Consider the following 12,929-nt stretch of genomic DNA (forward strand, 5'->3'; position numbering starts at 1 on the left):
AACAACAACTATAGCTGTTAGACAAAACATTATGGAAAGCAGATTTTAAAAATTTTGTCCATGGGTGTTACAGAAATGCAGACCTACCCCCAACTAAACATACTTCTCTGTGTAGAGTATGTATTAAACTATTTGCACATAAAATATGGGGCTTATTAAATCAATATGAGATGCAGCAACAACTCCAAATGCATCTCAATCAAGTTTTATGAGATTTAGACAAAATTATTGATATATCCATTTAGCGTTAGTAAGGTCTGGTCTAATTATTACACAACAATAATCAAAACAAATAAATCTGGAGTTCCATGTAAAAAAGAGAATAGATAGAGGGTTCACAAAATTCCACAAAAAAAAAAACAAAAAAAAAAAAACAAGATTCCAGGCTTTTGATCTGCAGCGTGCACCTGTCCATGCGACTCTATCTTGCATACATCACTCTTTCTGACAGGTCAATCAGCCAGACAGGCCATCAGAGCACATGTCTCCCACCCTGACAACTGACCAGGTACTGCCGCAAGCCAGGAGAGAAGGAGGAATGGAGGGAACATAGAACGGCATAACTCTTTGAGTATGGAAAAGTAGTTTGGAGATATCTGCACAAATAAGATGCCTAAAATAATCTCAGAAAAAGTCACACAAGAAGTGACCATATATATAGTCACTGACAAATGCACCATTACAAATGGAGTGTCAGTCTCTTTAATTCCAAGTTAAACTGGCAAAAGCCACGAGCCGTGTGCCAGGACTGATGCACCTAAGGGGTTTGCTTCTATAAATCCATGACAGGTCTAAATCGAACATTTACGATTTGCAGCCCAGAGGAAGATGGAAGGAAATCTTCATTCATCTTGTCATCCCCCCATCATATCCCAAAGAGAATGGAATAAATAAATAAATACACCGAGTCCCACAAACGTGAGGGGGAGACAACAGCAGAAACCAGCCAGAGCCAGAGCCAGAAAAGACCGTGTTTGATCCGCTTAGCATGGCTCTCTCCTGCCTTTTGATGCATGGCTAGCAGGAGAGTAATTAGCAATTAACAATCAGGGTTTAACGAGTGGAAGTTATTATCAAGCAGGGGTGAAAACATATCTTGCACATTGACAAAGCAAGGCAAAAAGACTGTAATTCTCTCATTTCCATGACATCTCGGAGGCCATTTTTTTTCCTCCTGAAACAGATCAAACAGGCTCCAACAAAAGGCCTCAAATCTCCTCTACTCTTCCAAATTAGCTAAGCCTCTCAGCTCCATCATCCCAAACATGGCTCGCATCAACAACCCCATCCACGTATATGAGTGCCGCCACCGCTGAAATCCCCAATCCTCAATCCCTTCCTCTCCCCCACTGGAACAAGATGATGAAGAGGGGAATAAACTCTCACTAATGTCACACTGCATTTGCAGAAATCAGGACACAAAGTATCCCAGAGTTATCAGAAACTTTATTCTCGTTTTCCCCTCTCTCAGATGTTTGTTTCAGTGTCTTTCTTTTAATGATGTGTTTGTCTTTTGTTTTCCAGAGGAATGTATTAAATAATCGTGACCGCGTAAGAAATCGCCAGGCCTGACAGTTTGGGAAACTCTGCAGTGGTAAACAGTCAAAGGCTGCAGCCGCGTTTCATCATCCTCGCTCTGACATATTCAGGCCTTCGTAATGTTCCTTATTTCGCTCTGATTACCTCTCATGTTTGCCGCTGCCCTGTCTTCTTAGCATCTCCAAGAGTGAGGTGATCTAAGATGGCAAAGGGTATTTTCAATCATTTGCTTTCTCTTTGTTTATTGTGGACATCAAGACTCTGTCGAATGTTGGAGTTTGCCCTGCAGATGAAAGGGAACCAAGCGTCTGGATTTCTCTTACCTCTCTTTTGATTATTTCTTGAATGATGTTCTTCTGGAGAAATGTAAGGTCAGAGGCAAAAGTCACAGTAAGAGACGTCTCATCCACTATTAGACCAAGAGATGTCAGAGGACACTGGGGCTACTTGTCCCATGGGGAAGATGTCACATGAACTATTTATCAGTAACTATAACCCTTATTTTCTCAAACAGCGGTATGATGGTTTCACACAGCTAGTTTGACAATGTTTCATGTTAATGTTTGTACTTTATATTCCAGCTATAACAATGGTTTGATATTCTTGCTAAATAAGCCCCTAAATATCCTAATAAACCCATTTAAACTATTTTAAATAAAGATTTTTCAGTGTTCAGAGTTCAGTGAATCAAACTAATTTTTACCTATGAAAAAATGAATAATGAAATAATGGTGGACAATTACTATAAAAATTTTATTTTTCTTAAGGCTTTAAGGTAAAGCTTTTACAAACAAACAAAATACTTTACTATAAGGTATTTTTTTTTAACATTAGTTAACCTAAACTATTAATTATTTTTTTAAATAAAGCATTTATTAATCTTAGCTAATGTTAATTTTCAAATTATATATATATATATATATATATATATATATATATATATATATATATATATAAACAAACGTTTACAAAGATTCTGTAACAAATGCTTTCTCATTCTTATTTAACGGATGAAAGTTAGTTAATGGATCTTATTGTGTGTGTGTGTATATATATATATATATATATATATATAAAAAAAAAAAGATAATACAAAAAAACTGGGGAAAACTTTGAAATGCGATTGTGGCTGGGTGTTCTCTAAACCTGTATTAAAAAATGTATACAGTTAGATTAACGGCTGGCTTGAAGTCATTTTAAAATAGCCTGTACAGCTGAAACTGTCAAAAGCAATTCCTTCAACGGTTAACTTGCTTGCTTGGAATGACAATACCGTTGCAATTGATGAATCTGAGCAATGTTTAGATTGCCAAGTTTTCTTTCTGTGGCCTGCTGCCATCAAGATGGTTTAAATAAGGCAGGATTAGTGGATTTGGGGGAATTAGCAGCAAAGTTGGCAGGCAAGACCCCGACACTAAAAGTGGAGAGCAAAAAGAAAATAAGGTCTTTGAAAATAGGTTCACACTACACCTCATTTACAGCTGTTTATTCATCTGAATCCCTGTTACAACTCTTTGATTTAAACTAGTGAAATTACTGAAACTTTGATATATATAAGCAGCTGACATGTGCTTGAAATACAGTGGATGAAGCACTTTCCTCCCAATCCATAATGTACTGCGATGTACTGTTAATGCAGCACTAGAGCTGATCGAGTGGGTGCTGAAAAAAGAAACTAATCTGAATGCTGATACGGCTTAAAGGGGCCATCAACATTTTCTTCACCTCTCTCAACCTGGCTTACACATAACATACTAATATGCTTTTAATATCCAAATTCGTTAAAGGATTTTTAGGCTGCATTAATTAGGTAAACCGGAACCGGGAACACTTCCCATAACACCCGTACTTGCTACATCATTAGAAGAATGGCATCTACGCTAACATTAGTCTGTTTCTCTCTTTTTCTGAGGTCACCGTAGCCACAAGATCCAGTCTGTGTCCAGATCAGAGGGTCACTGCAGTCACCCGGATTCAGTACGTATCCAGACCAGATGGTGGATCAGCACATAGAAAGGACCTCTACTGCCCTGAAAGACAGCGGAGACCAGGACAACTAGAGCCCCAGATACAGATCCCCTGTAAAGACCTTTTCTCAGAGGAGCACCAGGACAAGACCACAGGAAACAGATGATTCTTCTGCACAATCTGACTTTGCCGCAGCCTGGAATTGAACTACTGGTTTCGTCTGGTCAGAGGAGAACTGGCCCCCCAACTGAGCCTGATTTCTCCCAAGGTTTTTTTCTCCATTCTGTCACCGATGGAGTTTCGGTTCCTTTGCACTATCGCCTCTGGCTTGCTTAGTTGGGGTCACTTCATCAGCGATATCATTGACTTGATTGCAAATAAATGCACAGACACTATTTAACTGAACAGAGATGACATCACTGCATTCAATGATGAACTGCCTTTAACTATCATTTTGCATTATTGACACACTGTTTTAAAAAAGTTTACAGTGCCAAGCTTGGACAGAAAGGAAAACAGACAAAAAGAATCTTGTTATTAATTCTTTTATTAAGAGACTTGATTCTATTAAATGCCCCAAATGCATTCATACCGTGGTTCCCAATTAGACATGACAGCTCCTACATTACCAACAACAAATATAGCAGAGGGCAGACCCTGAGGCCAACAAAGACCCCTGACAATGACCCCTATGTTTAATGATGAAAACAAGCGAGCTCCCACTCTTACAGTCTCTCCCTCCCTCAGCTCTAGGTCGTCTCCAACACATCCCATTCACGACTACACTCCCTTAACAAACACACTCACAAATGTTCACTCTGGTTCAAGTTTTAACCCTGTTAAAAGCTTAAAAGCAATCAGTGTTGACAGTGATGACACTCCAAGACACTTTTCCATCACAAGAAAACAACACGTGTAGATACTCACACACACATACATGCAAACTGGAACCAAATCCTTCAAAGTTAAGTACTGATGACCTCACACTTAGTGTTGGCTTGGGCAAGGATCATTATCACCATTCCTCATTCATAGGTTAAAGTAATTGAACCAACCCTGACCCAAAGTATTAAAATGAATTTGATGCATCAAATAATCCAGCCTGTTTGGTGCTAATGATTACATTTTTATAATTCACGGTTTCATAGAGTCTCTTGACACAGTCAACATGAAAACTGAATGGTAAAAAGACTAGATGTAACAGATAATAGAATTTAGGCATTGTCTGACCTTGGTAATAAATGCTAACACAAGTTATGGGAGTTATGATAGACAGTCACTCCATTCAAATTCATCCAAACATGGCCTTACTGAACTTTAGATATGGAGTGGATTTTTACAATTAGTTCCTATTTTCATTAGTTTATGCATTAATTAACAATAACTAAAAATGTGATGCATTAACAGCAATGCAACAATGCACTAACGAGCAATGCATTTACTATGGTATTTACTAAATTTAGTAAACTAATGTTAACAAAATGGAACCTTATTGTAGAAGTGTTCACAAAATAACACACTGATACAGCTCGGCTAATTATATATCAGATTTGTCTAAAATAAACTGGCACAAAACAAATGAATCTGTGGATGAATAAAAAATGTAAAACACTTTAAAACAAAATAAGAAAACTGAGTAAAGCAGCAAAAAAGGGCTTGATTTATTGTTGTAAAAAAAATAATATGTAATATATTCATAAAGAACATGAGAATCACAAATAGCATAAAAAAAACAAAAAAAAAATATTAATAAAATAAAAATACACACAGTACTTTTAAATGTACCAAATGACGTTGTTTATGAGGGCTGGAACATTGAAGAGTTGGCAGACTTGTGAATCACAGGTTTCTTTTAGACTCCTGCTTGACTCTGAGCATACATCATGTTTATAGACCCTCCTTTCAAATCAGAGAACTAACTAACTCTCAAAGTAAATCTACAGTTTTCCAGTGGCAAAAGCCCCCTCCTGGAACTGAGGGATAAAGCTTTTGAAGTAAGCCCTGTTGGAGAGAGAAAACAAGAGTGAGAGAAACAGAAAAGAAAGAGAGAGACACAACAACATGTAGAAACTTGCATGTAATCACCCTGAACTCTGGACTCTTAACTTGACTAATTACTTAAAAATTTGTATTTTTACTTAAAGACTACTTAATTCAACATGTGAATATTTATAATACCATTTAACTTTTCACAAAATCACAAAACTGGTATAAAGAATCATTAGATTATGCTGGTATTTATACTGACTAGTTATGTTTTTAGTACATTTTTAGCATTTAGCATTGCGACGACACAATACTTATATGTTCAAAAAGTGAGGAAAGACAGACTACAACCAATCATGCCACACACACACACACACACACACACACACACACACACACACACACACACACAAAAGACTAAATAAATGTCCATACAAGCTGGTAAAGTTGATCAGGGGATCTACATTTGTATTCTCTGCTTGATTAAAGCTACTCCAGAAAGCCAAAGGAAATGTTATCCAAGCAGAGATAAGATACGGGCCGAACACAAACAGAAGAAATGTGTTATCTTTAACACTTATCACACTCAGGACAAAGAGTGCTCTCCAGCTATGAGGTGTGGCTGGGCAAAAAGTCCAAAGGTGAATGCTACACATTCCAGTAGCCTCCAGAAAACTCACTTTAACTGCATTCAGGTCACCATTACATATGAAGTGGAACCAAATGAGAGGAATACAACTTCACTGGGAGAAAACAATCGGTTTCTCTTTTTAAGAAGGATTCATTATTTATTTGTTCTTACTTGGCTCGTTTGGCCATCTCGTTGCCGTCCCAGCGCGGACTGTAGGGGTAAGATTTCTGCACCTGAGAGTAGAGCTGCCCACTGCTGGTGAAGTGATAGATAGACTGAAAGGTGAGGGTGGGTTGATCTCGAGGGAAGTACAAAGGCAGGTCCACTACAAGAAGACAGCAAGGAGAACATCTCAAATACAGATCCTCCATAACAAAAATGGAGAAGCATGAAGGATACAACCATGAACCAGCGATAGAAGTTCATTTTTACACAATATATAAAGGCGATATGTGACTCTGGCTTCATTTCTGCAGCCCTGCATAAACCCTGTAGCCATATATACAATTAAATGCAGTTTTTTCCACAGTAAACAAGCTCAAAGACTTCTAGAATCTAAAATGGCATGGTTGCTTCAGCAAATGCATTTTTATCTGCAATGGAGAAAATAATTATATCATCTGTAATGCCTTTTATGAATGTGATACCGGAAAAGTGCAGCAAAATGTAAAGTATGTGTCGTTGTTTTTTTCAGAGTCACATATTTCCAATGACCCTGGGTTGCATAAGGGGGACATGGTTGTGCATCTCACCATGGACCAGGAAGCAGAAGTCTTTCCACATGAGCAGAAGGGTGAGCTTGGTAAACCCAACAGCATCATACTCTACCACACCCCTGTGTAGTCAAAATAGAGATATATTCATACTTATATGATTATATACAAAGGACAACTTGGCTTATCCCTGAAATCTGTACTATTAAAAACTTGATTTTGAGTCAAACGCACAGTAAACCCAAAAAGGATTTGGACACTTCAGCTACAATTTTAATCATGTAATTATTTTGTCATCGAATACAATGATATTCAAACAATTTTATGAGCCCAAATACTTTTTGGGTATCTTCTGGACCATTAGCAGATGATATTATAATTGTAAAGAGAAAAGCACTGAAGAACCATGAGATATGAATAATGCATTGTCCTCCTGTGTTTTTTAAAGCTAGGTTGTGCCTCTTGTCTGATGAAGTATAAAGGTGTGTTAATAAACTGGAGACATCTTGGTGCCTTGTGTATTACAGCCCATTATAAAGTGGCTGTTTGCACTTGTTTATAAGATTAGAAGCAGAATTATCCTAAGTAATTAAACAAACAAAACAAGGAATTAATGTCTGTAACTAATTCTCATGATCACAGGGTGTAGTGAGCAGCTATACTGGTTAACACTACAAGTATAGACTTGCAAGGCCAGTTTTATTTATTCATTGTCTTGATTTGGAGGGTTATATATCTCAAGTGTATCACATCACTTTTAGCTTTCTATTGGGTTAAAAGTATATCTAGAAAACCTGACACAGAATTTGAATTTGTACAATTCTAGAGCACTACTGAAATGAGTAATAACGCTGTTCATTTATTAGGCTCCTCCTGTTTCTCATTTTTAAGTTGTTGAATGACTGTTAAATGAATATGGCTTACTCTAAATGTCACAGAGATCAATTCTTTAAAGGGAAAAATTGACTCACATGCCAAAGTGACTGAGAAAAGCAGCAATGTATTCCCTCCTCTTGTGATATCCTTGAATGACATACTGAACCTGTGTTGAAAAAAAAAAACCCAATAGAGAATGAAATGACAGTCTATCTGCGGAAAAATAACAAAATGAATGCAGCAGAAAAAAAGTCACATGAACTGAACTGAATTAACATTGTATTTAAATGACGTGAGCTGAGTAAAGTCACTTCTGTAGAGCTGCTTTACAGCTGAAGTTGAATACGTTTTAAAATTGATTCATTTTACAACATTAACGGATCATGCACACAAAACAAGCTATTGCTTTGAAAACAGTGAAGTGCAGAAAAAAGCAATGCCTCAAGGTCTGTTCTTTAAAATCTAAAAACGTACTTTAATACGTTAAAGTATGAATCGTTTGTTTTTAGAGCGCAGTGACATGCAAGAGACACCACAAAAGGTGCAAGACATAGAGTGCAATGGTGGAAATGGAAAAATATGCTCAGTTTGAACGGTGCCTAACAGTTTTGTTATTTTCCAGTTTAGTAACATAAAGCTTTTTTTCTAAACAATGTGTATTTTATAAAATGCTATATAAACAAGTACGACTTGACCAGACATTGTCTGAAGAAAATATTTGCCTGAGCAAGTGACATAAGCAAGATCTGAATATATATAATATTAAATGAATATAAGCAAGTATATTAACCAGGAGGCCAAAAAGACAACAACAACTGTATTTCATACTCATATACACATGATGCTGTCTGTGTGAAAGGGTGGTGATGTACGGAGCTGATATCTAGGGCTCATTTTTGCAAGAAAGAAAAAATCAGCTTGAAAGTCTTTGCTTTCATGCCTTGTTTATCAGATTCAGCCTCCAGGAAAGGTGTTTGCCTACCAGTGTTTGTTTCCCTGCGTGACAGATGGATGGCTTGTGGCGGTCAGAGAGAGAGCCATAGCTCTGACCTCCACTGGATGCAGGTGAAAGACCCTTAGGTCCAGGACTGCTTGATGGTGACCTACACTCACTGACCTCTTAGATGCACATAAATAACCCCGAATTTAACATATCATGTTCTGGCAGACGGCAGTTCCCTAACTGTATTGCTGTACATTGTGGTGGTTTAAAGCCAATATTCGGTCTCACAAAACATTCTTGAGGACTTTAATTTTTTCTTTAATTTACTTAACTTTTTGTCATGTCCTTGCCTGTGTTCCCATCTTGGTCTTTCAAGACAAGTGCTTTCATTTTAAATTGTACTTCTTTAGTGTTTCTGTGCTCTCCCCATGTGTTCAGTGTCCTCCTTGTTCCTTTGCTTACCTTGTTTGTTTCTATAGTTTCTCCAATTAGGTGTCATGGTAATTCATTAGCTACTCCTCTTTTTACCCTTTAACCCATGTATATACACCCCTGTGTTTCCTTGTTAAATTGTCAGGTGTTGTTTCTTGAAGATGCTTGTGTCATGTTCCTGATTTGCTCCAGTTCCATGTTATCTTGGTTTACTCGTGCTATAATGTATAATATAACATTTTGTTATTAAACCTACTCTGCATCAGGATCCGCCTCATCTCACTTTCACTTTTATTCAATTTAACATCTTTTATTTTGGACAATTGCAATATAGTTGATGAAAAAGTTTAAAATTGAAAATCATACTAATAATAATTTTAAAGTATCAACATATAACAAACATTTTCACAAAAACAGCATGCTATTATTAAAACAGTTTAATTATCATCATGATGTATGAGCTTTTAATATATTTTACTAAATCAAAAACCTTTTGCCGAAGAACATAGTTATTATAAGTTAATTTTAAAGCTTTTCAAAATGGTACTCAAAAAATGAAAGGAAGAGACATGGTGAGTACTGTACACATTACACAACAAGAGCTGGAATCAAATTAGCATCTTCTGTGTGTGAAACAACACCCTACATCTCTATGTAGGTCAAGACTTTCACAAGGTGAAACAATTTGCCATTGTGCAAATTTTTAAACAGATGAAGAAAGTTCAGTCCATACTTGGTGACATTAATCATCCATTTCACTCACTTTTGAAGCCCAGACACAAAACCTACAGCCTGAGACATATAACAGTGGACAGTATCATCACACATAAAACACACTTCTATAACAGCTTTTATCCAGCAGTGGTGAGACTAATGGCTAATTCATAGAAACAGGGCATGTATGGTATATATGGCTAGCAAGCACTGGTGCACTGTGTTTATTTATTCATTAATTTATTAATTTATATATATATAGTTTTGACTCTAAAGGTGATGAAGTACATTTCCTATGTATGTGTACAATTCTCTTTGTGCTTTGACTTTATGTTGATGGAAAAAGCATTGATCTATTACATCAGATTAGATATAGTCATTCAACACAGTGTTTTCCACAGGTGAGATCAAGAGAAGAGCAGCTAAAGTAGATGCTGTTGTGTATGATGTGTGACGTGAGAATCAATGCTGATCTCGACTTCATGACTCATGAAATCGAGAAGGGAAGACCCACATCAGAAAGAAACATTATGCAGCTCAATGGAAAGTCACTCACATTAACACACACACAAACACACTTGTTCTTGTTGGTCTAAGCCTTGTTTGTTTAGAGGAGGTGTGTCGGTAACTTTGGATCAGTGAGCTCTACACCCACGAGTGAAGTGTGGGAGATGCTGACAGGTGAGATCAGTGATCACACACTGTGCGCTCATTCTGGAATAGAAATACCTTTCATAACTAGTTTTACTAACACAGATGTGATCGGTCATAATAGTGTCACTTTCACAAACATGACGTTGTTCATGAAACCTGCACCATATCTGATCTGAGAGCTGCAGGAGAGTTGAAAATTATCAGTAAATAATGGTTTTAATTTTGGTCAGTCATCACACATACTAGAAAATGCTGCGGTGATGGCATATTTTAGTAGGCCAATCCAGAAGTTAGCATCATAGTGGTGACCCTCAACAAAAACCCAATGGGATTATTAATGAAGCTCTGTGACCAACAAGTCATTATGTTCATCATGATTAACAAAATGAACACAACTTTTTATTTTATTTTGAAGCCTACATACAATCTGCAAAAGTAAAAAAGCTCAACATATGTTTATAAAAGAAGGACATGACGGTCTCATGACTTCGTCGCCATCACTAAGCTTCCAACAACTTCCAGTCTTTATTTAAAAAACGTTTTCCTTGAAAGTTTGATTAGAATCGTTTGCAGGAGCGTGGACATAAATGCAAACAGGCTGTAAAATCGGACTAGTGAGATGATTCGTTTTCCTGTTTAGTGTGCTGATGTTTAATGACCCCAAAAACCTCTGAATCAGTACACTACACTGCAAGCACTGGAATAGATATAAGCACTCTGAAACACATAAAATAATACCCCTTATTTTATATGAATCTATTTAGTCTTACATATACTTAGAACTTTTCTTGCCCCCAGTTTATGTTGTCAGTTTTGTCATTTTCAAGTAGAATAATGTGTGACCCTAGTTCAGGTGAGTGTCCTGAGGAGCTGGTGGCCATTGGTGGGGCATGAAGTGGAAGATTGAAAGGGTTAATTATTCATGCTGCCTGTGTGGATATGAGGAGTGGGGCTGAACTGAAGTAGAGATGTCAAGGGAAAGGAATGTCAGTCACTCCTCAGGCTAGTGACAGTCACATTTTCTTCATCTTATTTCCGCTTGTCATAAGGCCTTGACTAAACTGATCAGAAATGTACATAAACAAATAAAAACGCAAAAACAAAAACAAGTGCATCAACTTTACCATCCATACACATCATGTACTATAAACAAACCCACACTTCAGTGATAGTGTAATCTAACTGATTACATGATTACAGTAATTGAAAGAACACACACACACACACACACACAAAGTAAGGATTATCCTTTACCTTGTTTGTGAGTAATTGGCACACTTGAGGCACATAGTCAATGAGGCAGCCTCCACTGGGGAATGCTGGGATATGTAATGCCGATGATCCTCCAAGTGCACTAAGAGAGAAAGAGGAAGAGATAAAAGAACACAAAAACATTTTAATACACCTGTACATACCTTAAAAGGAATAACATGGAACATGGAACATTATTTGCACCTATTTCCATAATTATACAATGCATCATTATAACTATTTTCACATTTTATAATATTAATGTAATCAAAACTATGAAATAACGAATGGAAATTACTGTGACCAAAAAATGTTAAATAAAGGAAAACTCTCCTATATTTGAGCTTCTTAAAAAGTAGTCGTTTGAAGAAGATTACAGTTCTGCACACACTGGGCATTTTCTCAGACAATTTCATGCCTTGTATGTTGGGAACTTGCTGGCTATTCCCCAAAGTATTTAACATCATAGGTTTATGCATAAATGACAAATAAGAAACAAAAATTCAGTCAATTCAATCATGTTTTACATTCTAACATTTGTTCACACCCTTGTAATTGAAATGATTAGTAGAATGGTCCTGGACTAAATCACATTATCTTTGCAAAAGGATTTACATGTACATGGGCATTCGTGGCCTAATGTTAGAGTCTGACTTGTTACCCAAAGGTTGCGGGTTCGAGTCTCAGTACCGGCAGGGATTGTAGGTGAATGACCAGTGCTCTCTTCCCGCCTCAGAACCACGACTGAGCTGAAATGCTTGAGCAAGGCACCGAACCCCCAACTGCTCTCCGGGTGCCGCAGCAAAAATGACAGCCCACTGCTCCGGGTGTGTGTTCATGGTGTGTGTGTGTGTGTGCGCACTTGGAAGGGTTAAATGCAGAGCAAGAAATCTGAGTTTGGGACACCATACTTGGCTACACGTCCCTTTTAACATTAATGTAATTATTTGGTAAATGCTATATATATATATATAGCTCAATTGGTAGAGCATTGTTTAATAAAGCACAAGGTTGGGGGTTCGATTCCCCAGGAACACATGATAGGTAAAAATTGATAGCCTGAATGCACTGTAAGTCGCTTTGGATAAAAGCGTCTGCTAAATGAATAAATTTAAATTTAATTTATATATATATATATATATATATATATATATATATATAGTGCGTGCATTCAAGGACGTTTTTTTTATTTATTTCAGAATTGGACTTTGCTGGTCTACAA

At 37.0% G+C, this 12,929-nt stretch overlaps 1 protein-coding gene across 1 annotated transcript in view; it reads right to left on the reverse strand.

Moving 5' to 3' along the window:
* Window positions 1-4,036: 4,036 nt before the first annotated feature.
* LOC128031745 (BRISC and BRCA1-A complex member 2) overlaps window positions 4,037-12,929 on the reverse strand; it is a 100,158-nt gene continuing 91,265 nt past the window's right edge. Inside the window, exons 8-12 of the mRNA XM_052620121.1 lie at window positions 11,711-11,810; window positions 7,809-7,879; window positions 6,877-6,959; window positions 6,296-6,449; window positions 4,037-5,508 (exon numbers count right to left, since the gene is read on the reverse strand). Of these exons, the coding sequence (XP_052476081.1) occupies window positions 5,445-5,508; window positions 6,296-6,449; window positions 6,877-6,959; window positions 7,809-7,879; window positions 11,711-11,810 (472 nt within the window). The 3' untranslated portion in view covers window positions 4,037-5,444. The remainder of the gene's footprint in view (window positions 5,509-6,295; window positions 6,450-6,876; window positions 6,960-7,808; window positions 7,880-11,710; window positions 11,811-12,929) is intronic.

The sequence above is a fragment of the Carassius gibelio genome, chromosome A17 (assembly GCF_023724105.1).
Source record: "Carassius gibelio isolate Cgi1373 ecotype wild population from Czech Republic chromosome A17, carGib1.2-hapl.c, whole genome shotgun sequence".
Taxonomy (NCBI): Eukaryota; Metazoa; Chordata; class Actinopteri; order Cypriniformes; family Cyprinidae; genus Carassius; species Carassius gibelio.